The 16,325-nt window shown below is 37.6% G+C and overlaps 1 protein-coding gene across 1 annotated transcript in view; it reads right to left on the reverse strand.

Moving 5' to 3' along the window:
• Window positions 1-12,943, reverse strand: part of LOC102848355 (keratin-associated protein 24-1-like) — a 50,110-nt gene extending 37,167 nt beyond the window's left edge. The window contains exon 1 of the mRNA XM_006899425.1: window positions 12,221-12,943. Coding sequence (XP_006899487.1) covers window positions 12,221-12,943 — 723 coding nt within the window. The remainder of the gene's footprint in view (window positions 1-12,220) is intronic.
• Between the last annotated feature and the right edge of the window lie 3,382 nt (window positions 12,944-16,325).

Genomic DNA, 16,325 nt, shown 5'->3' on the forward strand with positions numbered 1-16,325 from the left:
AAATAAGAAGGAGGGGATACAAAGAGTCACTGTTCCAAACTACTGAGATATTTCAAGAAGTACCATATGATCAAGAGCCAACGATAATGAAGGAAGAAATCCAAGCTGTACTGAAGTTATTAGTAAAACATAAGGCTCAGGAAAAGATGGGATATAACAACTGACATTTTCCAAATTACAGATGCCACCCTGGAGGTGCTCACCAGTCTGTTCCAAAAGATTTGGAGGACAGTTGCCTCACCAACTGACTAGAAGAGATCAGTATTTATTCCCATTATCAAACAGTGGTACTACAGAATATGGGCTTGTTACTAGGAGTGATTATTTCTTTCTTTTTTTTATTTTTTTTTAGGAGTGATTATTTCTTGGGCATAGAAACGTGGAAGGTCAGCAAAAGACAGCGCAACCCTCAATGAAATATATTGACAAAGTGACTACAGCAATCTGCTCAATTGTATTAGAAGAGATGATGAGGATGACACCGAATAGGAAAGGATCCAGATTTGTCATTCATAGGGTTGCAATGAGTTATACTTGACTCATTGAAACCTCACTAGAACAATTTCTATTAATATGTTGGGAATCAAAGTTGGTAGCTATGTAAGCCATTTCAAACAATAAATTTTTCACACCACTAACAAATTAAGACCCTTTGTGTTGTGATGTTTTTATATCCTTTTTCAGATACTTTATTTCCATAGTTTGGATTATCCTGGCATCTTTATAAATTATCACTGACCATCCCTGTGACCTTCACATAGGTTTATTTTCATTTCTATTTCTCTCTTGTTGGTGGGTTTGTTACATCTTACATTATGCAGAAACATTTTTTATAGATTATTGAAAAGTTAATTATGTGAGAGTTTGAACACAAGAGTTTTTATTATTTTGTGATGGCGAACTAGTAGTTTCCCCAAGTCGAATTGAATTTCACCTGACTGAAATTCACCCATGTCTTAGACTCTAACACAGAGTGGCTGACTCAAGAGCATATTTAACTGAAGGCTGACAATTTCTTTGTGTGCCTAGAAGTTATAGCAGTGTACTGTGTAAATATATAAATTGTAGTTGAGAGAACTTGGCACTTTGTCAAGTTTTCTCTATGCCTGGAGTTCAGCCTTGTCTTGAGATTTTAAAACCCCAACTTCAGCCTTTGCCATCAGGAAGACTTTCCCCTCGGTGTGAGCTCTTGCATTCCTCTGCTTTACACTATGACAAGAAGTAGAATAAATGTTCCAAGTAGCTTTCCTTTTCATCTTCCCTTTCTTTTGAAGTTTGAGGTGAGTTCTTTCTTGGTGAAGATTTATAATATGACTCTTCAGTCATTGGGAGCTCTGATGGCCTAGTCTATAGTAGGTACACTGTCAAAGGTCATATTTCTCTGTCTACTGAAGGAATGAGTATTGACGCTACTGCAATGACTTTGTCTTCTTTTGATTTTCTCATTGTTTTAAGGGATGTTCCTAGTCCTCTCATTATTTGGCTTTATCTTTGTAAAAATAATTATATGAACCAAACAAACAAAAAATAACATGATTGAGGTTATTGGCATTGTTAATATCGTAGAATGGCGATAACTTTCTATTATTTTCTGTTATTATTTTAAATATGTCAATAATCAAAGCACCACTGTTAATTAAAAATGTCTTGACTATTATCAACTCTAATTTCTCAAACTGTCAAAAAGTCCATAAATAATTTTTCTTTTTGTAGTTATTTCTAACATTGTATACATGTATCTATATAACACATAGCTAAATAGAAAATTTCTTTATATATATATATACACACACACACACATTTCATGTGAAGAATATCACAACTTAAAAATCTTTTTTCTTAGTATTATCTTTTACCATATCAATTAATATGAATTTATATCATTCCTTTTAATTATTCTTCAGTATTTATTAGTAATATAACTGCATTGTAGTTTAATTAACAAACTCTTAGAAAATATTTTTCCATTATTTCCAATTTTTCAATACAAATAGTTTGGCTGAAATTAGTATTATAAAGCTTGAGTGAATGTTTCTGTAGTGTATATACTGTTGATTTTGTTGTTGCCATGAACTGTTGAGTCCTCCCAGATAGACTTGTATATTTAACTTAGGCTGTCAATTGGATATTCAGTACTATTATTCAATACCACAACTCAAAGATACTGATTATTCTTCTATCATCTGTATTAGTTTCCAACATTCAGGTAAATAGAAAGTAATTGAAAAGATCCTGGCTTGGATGAGGTGGACAATGAATGAGAAAGACTGAAGAATTAATACATTTGAATTATGATGTTGTTGTTGTTATGTGCCATCGAGTCACTTGTGACTCATAATGACCCTGTGTACAAGAGCCCTAAACCCTTCCCTATCCTGTGCCAATCTAATTGTCTCCAACACACCTAGTTTCCACTACCCCAATCACTCAACTAATCCATCTCATCAAGGGTCTTCTTCTCCTGCATGGTCCCTCTACTCTCCCAAATGTGATGTCCCTCTCTAAGGACTTGCTCCTCCTTGTAACATGCCCAAACTATGTCAGATGAGGCTTCAGAATCCCTGCTTCCAAGGAGCAGCCCAGCTTCACCCTCTCCAGGACAAACTGGTTTATTCTTTTAGCAGTCCATGGAATATTCAGCACAGTTCTCCAGCAACACAGTTCAAAGGCATCTATTCTCTGTCATCCCTACTCACTGTCCAGTTCTCCAAAGCATAGCGTGCAACTGTGAAGACTATATCCTGGATCAGGCGTAACTTAGTCTCCAGCATTATGTCGTTGGTCTTCAGTACACTAGAGAGGTCCCTGACAGCTGACTTTTCCAATGCAATTAATTTGTCTCCTGATTTTCTGGCTGCTGGTACCAAGAATGTTGACTGTGGAATCAAGCAAACTAAGACTATTAACTATCTAAATCTCTTCACCACCCATACTGATGCTGTCAATTGGCCCAATGGTGACAATCTTTGTTTTCTTGATGTTGGGCTTTAACCCATATTGAAGGCTGCAGTCCTTGACCTTCTACAGCTAGCACTTTCAGGTCCTCCTCACTTTCAGCAAGCAGGGTTGTGACATCTGCATAATGCAGGTTGTTGATGAATCTTACACTAATTCTGATACCACATTCCTCCTCATACAACCTAGCGTCCCAGATGATCTGTTCTGCATACAGATTGAAAAGGTATGGAGACAGAATACACTCCTGCAGATGCCCTTCTCTATTTGAACCACACAGTGTCTCCTTGCTCAGTTTTGATGACTGCTTCTTGGTACAAGTATAGGTTTTACATAAGCACAATCAAATGTTCTGGGATTTCCATTCTTCTCAGAGTCAGTCACAACTTGTTGTCATCCACACAGTCAAAAGCTTTTGTATAGTCAATGAAGCACAGATAGACATTCTTCTGGTACTTTCTGCTTTCTGCCAAGATACATCTAACATTAGCTCTTCTAATCAGCCTGCACATCTGGCAATTCTCTGTTGACATGTTGCTCTTGTTTTTGGATAATTTTTAGCAGAATCTTGTTTGCATGTGATATTAATGATATTGTTTGATAATGTCCAAACTCTGTTGGGTCACCTTTCTTTGAAATGACAGAAAATATAGATCTCTTCCAGTCAGTTGTCCAGCTGGCTGTCCTCCAGATTTCTTGGCACAACTTAGCACATCCAGGGCAGTGCCTGTTTGTTGAAATATGTCATTTGGTATGCCGTCAACTTCTAGAGCCCTGTTTTCTGTCAATTATTTCAGAACAACTTGGACCTCCTTATTCATTACCACAGGCTCTTGCTCATACATTATTTCATGAAATTCTGTGTCAGCCAATTCCTCCTGGTACAGTGACTCTGTATACTCCTTCTATCTTCTTTTAATGCTTCTTGAATCATTTAACACTTTGCCCAATTTGGTTTTCAATTCCTTCAGCTTAAGAAATGATGAGCTAGTTCAGCCCTTTTGATTTTCTGACTCCAGCTCTCTGCACATTTCATTACAGTATATTGCTTTGTCATCTGAAGCTGTCCTTTGACATTTTCTGTTCAGCTCTTTAATATCTTGATTTGTTTCTTTATCTTTGGTTTCTAGGCTCTCTAATGCAATATTTAGAGACTCATCTGACATCTCTCTTGGTCTTTTCTTCCTCTTCAGCTTTTGTAATGGTCTTCTGCATTCTTCATGGAAGATGTTCTCTGGATATCCTCCAGCAGCTCAACAATTACTAATATGTCAGATTACACAGATAGACATTCCTCTGGTACTCTCTGCTTTCAGCTAAGATCCTTCTGACTTTGGCTACAATGTCCTTAATGCATAACCTCTTCTAAACCCTGCTTGCATATCTAGCAGTTCTTTGTCGATGTACTGTTCCAATTGTATTCAGATAATCCCTGGTAGGATCTTGATTGCGTGTAATATTAGTGACATTATTTGATAATTTCCACACTCTGTTGGATTACCTTATTTTTGGAATGGAAATAAATATGGATTGTTCTCAGTCAGTTGGCCAGGTGGTCATACTCTAGTTTCCTCGCACAATGTAGTGAACACTTCGAGGGCTGTATCCATTTGTTGAAATATGTCAATTAATATTCCATCAATTCCTGGGGCCTTGTTTTTTGTAATCTCTTCAGAGGATCTTGATTGAACTACCTCCTTCTTCACCATTGCCTCTTGAGAACATACTGTTTCATAAAATTCTTCATTGCATTATACTTAAGTGAAACCTATACTCTGTCCAGGCCAGGAGGCAGTCCTCAGAACAGAGCAAGAAAACACTGCATGGTTCAAAATCAGAAAAGGTATATGTCAGGGTTATCTCCTGTCTCCATAAATTTTTCAGTCTATATGTAGAACAGAGCATCTAGAAGGCTGGACTTTATGAGGTGGAATGTGGATTGTGGGATCAGGACTGAAGGAAGACTCATCAGTGACCTGTGCTATGCAGATGACACAACTCTGCTTGCTGAAACCCAGGAGGACCTGAAGTATTTGCTGCAGCAGGTCAAGGACACCATCCTTCAATACAGATTGAAGCTCAACATCGAGAAAACAAAGATTCTCATCATTGAGTCAATTGGCAGCATCATGATGGATGGAGAAGAGATTGGAATTGTTAGCAGCTTCAGTTTGCTTGTCTTCACAATCAACAATTGGTACCAGGAGCCAGGAAATCAAAAGAAGAGCTGTATTTGAAATGTCTAATGTCAGGGACCTCTCCAGAGTACTGAAGAGAAATGATATCAGTCTAGAGACTAAGATTCCTCTGATCCAAGCCATGGTCTACAATTACTTGTTATGCATTAGTGGGCTGAACAATGACTAAGAATTACAGAACAACTGATGCCTTTGAGTTGCAGTGCTGGAGAAGAGTATTGAACATATCATGGACTGCTAAGAGAACAAACACATTTGTCCTGGAAAGAGTGAAACTAAGTTGTTCCTTGGAGGCAAAGATTTTGAAGCTCTCATATGTTATGGGCACATGGCCAGAAGGGACTAGTCCTTGGGAAAAGATGTAAAGGTGGAGGGACATCACAGGAGAGGAAGACCCTAGGTGAGATGGACTGACAAGTAACTGAAGTAATGGAGGTAGGTCTTTTAGAGATTGTGAGATTGGCTCCAGATAGAGCAGACTTCAGAGCTATTGTACATAGGGTCGCTATGCATGACAAATGACTCAGGGGCACATAATAACAACAAAATGGACTACTAGGATAATAAAAAAGTCTGCCTTGGAAGAAGAATTGCCAGACTTCTTCTTATTAGGGAGAATGGGAAGACTTCATGTTACACATTTTAGACATGCTATCAGGAAGACAAAGTCCCTGGAGAAAAGGACATCATGATTGGTGAAATAGAAGGTCAGTGCAAAAGAGGAAGACCTTCACATGATGAATTGGTACAGTGACTGCAAAAATAAGTCCAAGTACGAAAATGACTCTGAGGGTGGCACAGAACTGTGCAGTGTTTTGTTCTGTTGTATTAAGGGTTACTATGTGTCAGATAGACTTGCTGTCAGTTAAGAACATCAAGTTAATAATTGGTGACCTTTTGTTATATTTTATGTTATGTTTTATAATTATCAACAAATATTATTTTCTCTTTCATTAATTGTATATTTTTGTTGTTGCTGTGATGTGCTGGTGAGTAGCCTGAAATTTCATAGCAATCCTTTGTACAACAAAGCTGAAGCCTGACCTATCCTGAGCCAGTCTCACTGACTCCAGCATGCCTACCCTCATTACCCCAGTGGCAGTGTTAATCTACCTCTTCCAAGGTCCTCTTCCCCTGCACTGGCCCTCCACCCTTCCCAGCCTGATGTTCTTCCCCAAAGACCAGTCACTCCTGGCCATGTGTCCAAAGTTTATGAGATGGGGCTTCAAAATCTTAGCCTCCAAGGATAAACTTGGTGTTACTCTCTCCAAGACAAAAATATTTATTCTCTTGGCAGTCCATGATATATTCAAGACTCTTCTCCAGCACCACAACTCAAAGGCATTGATTCTTCTTCAGTTATCCTTAGTCATTGTCCAGCTGTCTGATGTATATGTGAAGACAATGAGCTGAATCAGGTGCACCTTAGTCTCTAGACTGATATCTTTGCTTTCCAGTACTCTGGAGATGTTCTTGACCACAGATTTTTTTCAGTGTAGTTTGTCTTTTCATTTCCTCACTGCTAGTACAGCAGTGTGGAGCCGAGCAAGCTGTATTTGTTAATGACCTCAATCTTTTCTTCATCCATCATGGTACCAGCAATTGGTCCAGTGGTGAGAATCTTTGTTTTCTTGATGCTGAGCTTCAATCCATATTAAAGACTGCAGTCCTTGATATTCTGCAGCAAGCATTTCAGGTTGTCCTCAGTTTCAGCAAGCAAAGTTGTGTCGTATGCATAACATAGGTACCACATTCCTTCTCATAAAGCTCAGCCTCCCAAATGATCTGTTCTGCATACAGATTGAAAAGACGTGGAGATAGGATGCATCCCTAACACAATCCTTTTCTGATTTTGAACCATGCAGTGTTTCTTTGCTCTGTTCTATAGGCTGCTTCCTGGTCCTAGTATACATTTCATATAAGCACAGTCAAGTGTTCTAGTTCTCATTCACCTCAAAGTCAGCCATAGTTTGTTGTGACCCACACAGTCAAATGTCTTTGCACAGTCAATGAAACATAGATAGAAAGATATTCCTGTGATAGGAAGCTCTGGTGGCCTAGGTGCAAGAAGCTACATGACAATAGAGAAGATATGGTTCAAGGCCACCAATTGCTCTAGGGAAAAAGAATGTGCCACCTCCTCGCATGTGATTAGCTGCCTCTGAAAATGCACTGAATTGTCAGCTATGGATTGGTTCCAACCTGATGGTACACACACACTACTACCACCACCACCACCACCACCAACAACAACAACAACTCTTTTTTCATATATATATAATTAATATTAGTGACCTAGCAATCCCAAAGGCACACAGGTGGAATCCATCAGCTGCTCAAGGTAGAAGGACAGGCAATATTTTCCTGTGGGATTTATTGCCTCTGAAAACCCACTGGAGGGTCAGCTATGAGGTGGGTCTGATTTGATGGCACACAACAGCAACTAGATAGATGGATAGGTAGGTAGGTAGGTAGGTAGGTAGGTAGATAGATAGATAGATAGATAGATAGATAGATAGCTCTATCTCTATATCTCTATCAAGAGAGCGAGAGGGAGAGACAGAGAGAGAGACAAAGAGAGATAAGAAAGAGAAGAGAAGGAGGAAAGAAAGGAAGAGAGAAGAGAGAGAGGGAAAGAAAAAGATACAGATATTTAAATGTCTAGTAGTTTTCATAGGGACCTCTGGTAGTCCAGTTGTAAAGAGTTGTACTGCCAACCCAAAGGCATGTAGTTGGAATCTACCAGCAGCTCCTCAGGGAAAAGATGGGTAATATCCTGTGCAGTTTACATCCTCTGAAGTCCTACTGGATGATCAAGTTGTGATTCAGTTCTAATTTGTTAGCATGCAACAAAAAGTTGTCTTAATGATGGACAATAATCTTGTTACACATGTGCACATATTCCTCTCATTTTTGGTGCACTTTTAATTTCTTCACAGGTGCTTCATATTAACCAGAATATTTTCTTTTCTTTAAAGTAAATTTTCAAATATTTCCTTTTTTATTTATTGGGTTTTTGTGTTTATTTTATTTCAGAAGAGTAGCAAGACCTTTAATAAAATGCCCTATATCTTCCCCCAAAATTTCTCTGCTGACTTTATATTTATTAAGGTCAAACTAATTATGGTGACTCATATGGTGTGTCAACGAGACCATAATCCTCAATTTAATATGCATCTATCTTATGTGTTGTACATCTTTGTGTCTATTATGTTAATGAGGCAGGATTAGAGGCGGGTGGGAAGAGATCTGCTGAATGGGAATTCTGTGAGAAGTGGATTATATGGAGTATATTAATAGACTTGCTGGCAATGCTGAAAAGATTTTTGTCTGATCTTGCATCTACCTTTATGGTCTTTGGACTTGACCCCTCAGCCTAACACCCTGATGACTAAAGACTAATTACCTTTTATTTGTCAGTCTCTGAAATCTATAGTCTCTTCCTTTGCTTGCCAATGACCTGACATCATTAGATTCTCCATACAATTCTTTTCTAAGGTCTGACCCATAGACCTAGGACTTGCCACCTTCTACAAGCGCTTGAACCTTTTTTCTTCAAAGACATATCTCCGATTCCTTCTTCTTCTCTCTCACTGCCTTCAAGTTTTTACCAACTCAGGTTGCTCAACTTTTTCGCATGGAACAGGTGGTGAATTCAAAACACCTGACTTTGAGATGGCAGAACAACTTCCTTCTCATTAGGACACCAAAGCTCTGTATCTCTTTGTCTACCTATATATACATGTAAATGAATACACACAAGCACATCCACATATGCACATAAACTCAAAGTTTATTTTTACGTATTTAGAGAACTCAGCTTAACACACCATCTGATACCTTTTCAGAATTATTAATCTCCCCCATTTCTATTCTTACCATTGAACAGTCATATTCTAGATATTTCATTATTCAGGAGTGATTCAAGTGTCATTTTCTCACCAGGTAGTTTCTCATTTTTTCTCTTAGATATAGTATTTTGTTCTTCCTCTCAAACTCCTATATTATGCTTAAAGTAATGGAAAAACAATACTATGTTTCTGTTCTCTATTTCCTGAGAGCAGGGTCTATAAATCTTAATATCTCTACACAGTTTCACTCAATGTTTTAAATAATAGTTTTTTTATTAAAGTTTGTCCAGTGAATGTCTGTATGTTTAGTTTGAACGGTTGAATAATCAGTTGGAGCACCTAGTAATTATTTTCAAATTCTTGAGCACTCTTCCTGTTTGGAAGGCATTAAATTGGTTCTATATGATTAGTAGTTAGTTTTTAAAGACACTCATATGTTTCTCAATACTAAGGTTATGAACGTTCAAGTTACAGGCTAATCATACTTACTCTTTAATGTTAATGTAAATTAGCCACCACATAAAATGATTGAACCAATCCCAACTTGCTACATATTCTTCGTCACATTCATCTTCAATTGTTACACATGCAGCTTTCAAATAATTTATAAGATTTCAGAGCCATTTCTTGTACTAAAGCAAGGCTAAATTAAAACTCTATTACTTGTTCTAACTTCCTTATAATTTTGGCTCAAATACATATTTAGGGACAGATATCCTTTATAATCTGGGGATGCTCTCCATTAAAAAGCAAAACAAACAAACAAACAAAAGTCTTCAACAAATAGAATTCCCTGATAATTCACTGAGTTCACATTGGAATGGCATGTTTCGCTCTTAACGTGGTCAAGAAGAAGTACTACAGTGATTTTTCTTCTATATAACTTTCTGTGCAAAGTGAGACGAAGGGATAAATAAATAAATTACTCCTAATATCATGAATTTTCATTTCACACTGACTATTATTGATCTAGCTTCACCTTGGCAATCCCTATTTTCATCTATTTCTGGTGATTATTTCATTTCATTTTAAAAATTAAATTTGCCTTATGTTACATGAAGAGTTAGAGAGGATTTTTTTTTAATTTTATACTGGTTTATTAACAGAGTTTGTATACATTGTTTTTCACACCAGATCCTTTCCTTTCTCATCACTCCCTCCCCACCGATCAAACTGTGTGACACATTGATTAACTCTCCCTCGCCCCGCCCATCCTTACCCCTCTGTTCCCGCCCCCCCCCTTGGATCCTCATACTCGTTCTGCAATATTTGTCCTAATGGGACTGAGTTAGTTCACTTAACCCAATCTCATCTGATCTAGGAAGCTAAGTAGCGTCAGACCTGTTTAGTACTTGGGGGGGGAGGATATTATTTTTATCCTTTTATTTTTTCCATACAAATATGGTTTGTATTGGATTACAACTTTTAAAAGTTGAAGTCATTGTTTTGGAGAATTAACTAGAAAAATGTTTTCAAAACTTATTTACAAAATTCATCAATAGACATTGCAGGAGAGTATTTATATATTCAATATTTTCTTTTTAAAGACTAGTTTATTTACAAAAGTTGAATATATCAATTTTGATAACAGATTCTTCCAATTTCTCTCACCCCTCAACCCATGATTAATCCCTCCTCCCCCTGCACATCCTCATCCCTGTGCTTCTACCCTCCCCCCCTTGGATCCTTATGCTCATTCTACAATCATGGTTTTATGCAATATTTGTCCTTGTGGGACTGAATGAGTTTACTTGAATCGATTGAGAAATTATAATACCTTCACACAATGGAATACTATGCAGCACGCAGGAGCAACGATTTTGTAAATTATTACCTAACTTGGGAAGGACTGGAGAGTATTATATTCAATATGCTAGACTATTTTTATTAAATTTATTTTTAGAAATATTTCCATAATTTTCTAGGTCAATGTCAACTACAGATATCCAAAAGGAACATAATATTTAATGTGTTAAAAACAGAGGGATAAAAATAAAACTCCTAGAACTTTCTATTCCAGCATGTTGATACTTTTAATATAGACTATAAATTAAATGGCAAAACACAGGCTTTTGCACAATACTGTGCATATTAGCTGTGATATTGATACATTTTTTAAAATATCAAATGATACATAAAAACATCAATTCCAGGAAAAAAAGTGTTTATTAAGAGGAATATTTTTAAGAAAACTATGCATCCATGAAACATTATAAAGGTCTTCAACACTTAATATCTCTAACCACATTGTTGTTGTTGTGTACTGTCAAGGTAGAACTGACCCACAGCTGACCCCAGAGTAGGGGAGTTTCAGAGGCTATTAATTGCATGGGAGGAGACTGATCATTCTTCTCCCATGGGGCAACTGGTGAATTCAAACTGCATGCCTCCATGATTATAGAGCAGCTTCTTATCACTAGGCCACCAGTAATTTTTTCAATAAATAATTTTTTATACTGGTTTATTAACAGAGTTTGTATACATTGTTTTTCACACCAGATCCTTTAAAATAAACCAGTGTTATTTTTGTTGTTTTCTTTAATTGAGAACAAATGATGAACACCATTGAACTGTATGTTTTATGGCTTCCTTACAAGAGATTTGCTGGAAGTTTTCTGTTTGAGCTAGTCACCCGTTCATGGTTGCATGTCCTTATAATCAGTCAGTATGGAAAGGATGCAATAATTTAAATCAGTATGCTTAATTGTTATTTCTTCATTCATTTGCACAGTCCTTGCTTAGCAATCCACAAGTTATTGTAGAGAGGGGGAAAGCATATAAAAGAATGTGCTGGAATCCAACTCAGGAAGCGGTACTTATCAAGAAAACATAGTTAATGAATATACTCTCTGACAAGAGACTGTGACTGCTACGTAAGGAAGCTGGTGATGGTTGTTGCATTTGGCATGGATTCTTCACTGCATCTACCTTAATCAGTTTTGGAAACAGTAATACTATCTTCAGGATCAGTCTTCTACACAAAGTGAATAACAACAACAACAAAAAATAAAAGAACAACAAACAAATCCAATAAGCCATAAATGTTGTAGTGACAAAGCATCAGAGTTGCATTTGAAGTTATTCTAAAAGTTCTTAAGGCATATAACGTGATCCAGCAAAAAAAATTATTGAAGATATTTCATATAAGCCACCTCAGCAGGTAATTTCCAGCTGCTACAAATGCTTATTTGATCAATAGCAATTCCAAGGTCTTACACTGCTGCACAAATACCTCAGAGGTGGGAAGGTACTGGGTACACAGCTCAGAGACCTGTAGGTCCTGTGTAAATAGCTCAGTGGTCGGCAGCTCGTAGGTCTGGTACTCAGATACTGGACATTTTTTGTTAAATAGTTTTGGGGTTGGAAGCTGCTGGTAATATAACATGATGGTGAGAAGCCACTTGAGACATAGCCAAGATTTTGGAAGCTTCTATACCCAAAGCTACCCAGCCTGCAGCAGTTTATTGGTCGGTGGCTCTTGCATAAGTAGTTAAGTTGCCGAAAGCAGTTGTAGTTATTAGGAAGTTTCTGGCAGATTTTAGATGCATATCGAGCTGGTGTGTAGCAGTTGGATACATACCCCTTCGTCTGAGGGCATGAGCTGCCTCGGGGGCTGGATTTGATGTAAGTTGTTTCACAGGCACTTCGTCCTTTGTCCGGGGATGGAGAATCGCAGGACAAGCAGTTGTTCGCTGATTCACAATTTGTGGTGCAGATCTTGAGCTCACAGGTTGGAGACTCGCAGATGGGGGCTTTGCCATAGGACTCTTGACAATCATCCAGAAGCCAGAGATTTCCTTGGTAGCTGCTGGGTAAGCAGAGTCCAAAGGCAGGATTTACATCATTGGAACACAGAGCGATGGAAGTAGTCACAGGTACATAACAGTGAGTTCTGCAGGGTGTGACACCACAAATGGCAGAATAGCTCTGAACAGTCATGGAGCCCGAGTGTGTACTGAGTAGTGGCCACAAAGGGGTTTAAGACTGCAGACTTTATATACCTTCATTGGTGAGTGTTGGTTGGAAGTTCTCCAGACTCTCTTCCTTCTTCTTTTCTGGGACAAAAATGGGACAACATCTCATTAGTATGTTGTTTAGCTAAAGCTGCTGATGTCTCCACATATATAAAAATAAATTTTGATTCTTCAAAGTATCTCTAATTGTCACTTTGACCATCGCCACTATTCATCAGCCGTTGATCATAACATCAGTGAATAGTGATTTTAATATTAATAAGCAAACTCTTATCTGTCAATCACTGGTTAAAAAGAGTTCATATGATCATGGGCTTCTGCAGTGTGGTTATTAAAAAGGTTAATAAGGACTCAAGCGAAGCAAACAACCTGTACTTTTCCACTGTTTAAAGCAAAACAAGCCTGTTGCTATAGAATTGATTCTGACTCATGACCATTGCTTATATACCCAATCATACTGCTCTAAGGGCTTTTCAATACTGTGGTCTTTCCAGAGATTTTCCACTTAGTTGACTGTCAGTTTTCAGTTAGTTGAGTCCTTAACTTCAAAAAAGGATAACTTCCATTCTTTACCTGCATTGTCTTTCAGTCAAACTCATAGCTTCCCCCTCCAGCTGATTTTCAAAGCTCTAGATTGTATGGGGAGAGATCATCAATCTTTCTGCTGTGGAGCCTCTGGTGGATTCAAATTGCCAGAAAGGTCTGGCTTTTGGGTTAGTAGTGCTACTGCCTGTGAATTGGTCACTAGAGAGATTTATGGAAAACCACTAATGACTTGATCTTGTTCAGAGAGCACAGACTTGCAACGTGTTTGAGTTACAATGGACCACATTTATGAACCCTTATTTTGAAATTTGGTTTTAGTGCACCTTATTGGAGCTCTGGTGGCCTAGTGAATAGAAGCTGTGCTTCATTCTCGAATGCAGGCCATTCAAATCCTCCACCTGCTCTGTGGAAGAACGATGGGCAGTCTCCTTTCATCTGATTAACTGCCTCTGAAAACCTGTGGAAGCATCTGTTTCTATGCTACAAAACAACAACATTACCATCTATATAATATGAATTATAGAAGGAGAGTTGATGTCTTTGTGCTTTGGTGCTGGAGAAGATTATTGAATATAACATGGGCTGCTAGGAAAACAAACAAGTTTGTCCTGGAGAGGGTGGGGCCAGGCTGCTCCTAGGAGGCAAGGATTCTGAAGCTCCATCTAACATAATTTTAACATGTTGCAAGGCAGGATCATTCCTTGAAGAAGGACATCATGCTTGGGAGGGTGGAGGGACACTGCAGGAGGGGAAGATTCTTGATGAGATGGATTGATTCAGTGACTGGAGTAATGGGGAGAGGCGTGTGAGAGACAGTAAGATTCGCAAGGGATAGAGCAGGGTTTAGGGCTGTTGTACATAGGGTCACTATGAGTCACAAGTGACTCGATGGCACATAACAACAACAACAACAACATACAATGTTAAAGTACATCTGTATGTTTATAGCTGGTATGTCTCTCTCTTCCAAAAAGTAAAGATAGGATTTATAAAGCTATGAATAACGGAGTAAAATGCAGTAATGATGATTTTTTTAAAGAAACATTAAAATTACTCCAGAAACTACTTATAACGAAGCCATCAGAATAGAGCCTTACTCTAAGTCGAGAATGACCTATAGTTTGAAGTTAGGTAAGTGGTTCCCTGTCTCAATATTGTCAGTTAAATAGAAGTGTAAGACATTAAACTACTGAGACCAAGAATTGGCGCCTATATGCAGGTACTGCACGACTGCCTGTGTCAGGCCAAGTGCTGGTGACAAATTCACATCTGACAATTTTGGGACATTTCATTTCGAAGACTCATGGAAATCTCTGTGAGACTCAGTGACCTATACGAAGCTAAAAATAAACTTGTCCCCAGAGGTCAGTGTTTGTCAAGCAACTAACATTTCTATGAGACTTCCTCCTACAAAGAGTTTCTGTATTGTGCAATACCAAAGAATGCAAGTTTTTAAAGATTATGCTTTCCTAAATGGCCTAGATTATATATTTCCATTGCCTTCATCAGAAATTTCATTTACTGTTAAATCTATAACATTTTCCCGCAATAAGACTTACTTAATCTTTATTTGCTTCTTCTGAAGATTTTGATTTCATTACTGGTTTTTGAGTTAGCAATGCTACTCTCTATGGATTAAGCCACTAGGTACAGAGCAACATAGCTATTTTTATATATACCCAAACTCTGCTGACCTAGTAGTAAAACGCTGCACTCCAATTTCAAAGGCATGTTGTTCAAATTCACTAGCTGCTCCACGTGAGAAAGATGGACAGTCTCTTCCAGTGCAATTTACTGCCTCTGAAAACTTGCTGGAGGTTCAGCTATTGGTCAGTTCCAACTTGATGGCGCACAATAGCACGCTAAAAATGTATTTAAATAACCCGTATAGTTTCTGTAGATACTGTACTTGTTAAATAGTACGTTTTAGTTGAAAGTTGAAAGCTGAAGGGACTGGGGTTTTATTTTTAATTTTTAAGATTTTAATTTAAAATAAAGAATTGATATTATGTTTCTAAAAATGCCGACTATAATTTGTACTTAGAGTCCTCACAGAATTGGAAACAAAACTGCACAGAACTGAGCAGTCATGGGTTCAAACAAAGCAGAGCAGACTTCTTCAGGTAGACTGCAGTATTTTTGCAAGTTGCTGGCCTCGAAGAAAATTGGACTTTTTTCACTCTTCCCTGTTTCTCTGAAATATTAAAATTGCATATCAATTTGCAAACATTCTTTAAAAGTTTCTTTATTTGGATATTTTCAGAACTTCTCTCAGTAACTATTTTCTATGAAGTCACGCTAAGCAACTCATTATTAAGCATACTGTGCTATTTGTGGAATATTCCTCAGGTGAAAAGGTCAGGAGTGTTTACCTTTTGCAAATTGGCTGTAGAGAACGTGAATATTTTGTGCAGAAGACATAAATTTTAAGGTTAGCAAGATAGGAGGGAAGATATAGAAGGCAGTTATGACCAACTTTGTATTGTTTCCATAACTTAATTATATATAGAAAATTGCAGAATTGATGAACTCTTATTTTTACATATCTTTATCATCTAATATTACCTTTGTTTTTGTTGTTGTGTACCTTTGGCAGGTTCTCTGAAGTTCTAAATGGCATGGGATGAGATTGCCCATCTTTCCCCCATACAGCAGCTGGTTGGATTCAAACTTCCAATGTTTCAGCTAACTGTTAAATATTTAACTGTTTGAACCACAAAGATTCCTAATTTGAGTACAGCAAAAGAAATAGTGTATACGATCATATTACCATGTATGTTCACTGAATTTTGGTATAATAA

The sequence above is a fragment of the Elephantulus edwardii genome, unplaced genomic scaffold (genome assembly GCF_000299155.1).
Source record: "Elephantulus edwardii isolate Elephantulus edwardi_28Jun2011 unplaced genomic scaffold, EleEdw1.0 scaffold00256, whole genome shotgun sequence".
In the NCBI taxonomy this organism is placed as follows: Eukaryota; Metazoa; Chordata; class Mammalia; order Macroscelidea; family Macroscelididae; genus Elephantulus; species Elephantulus edwardii.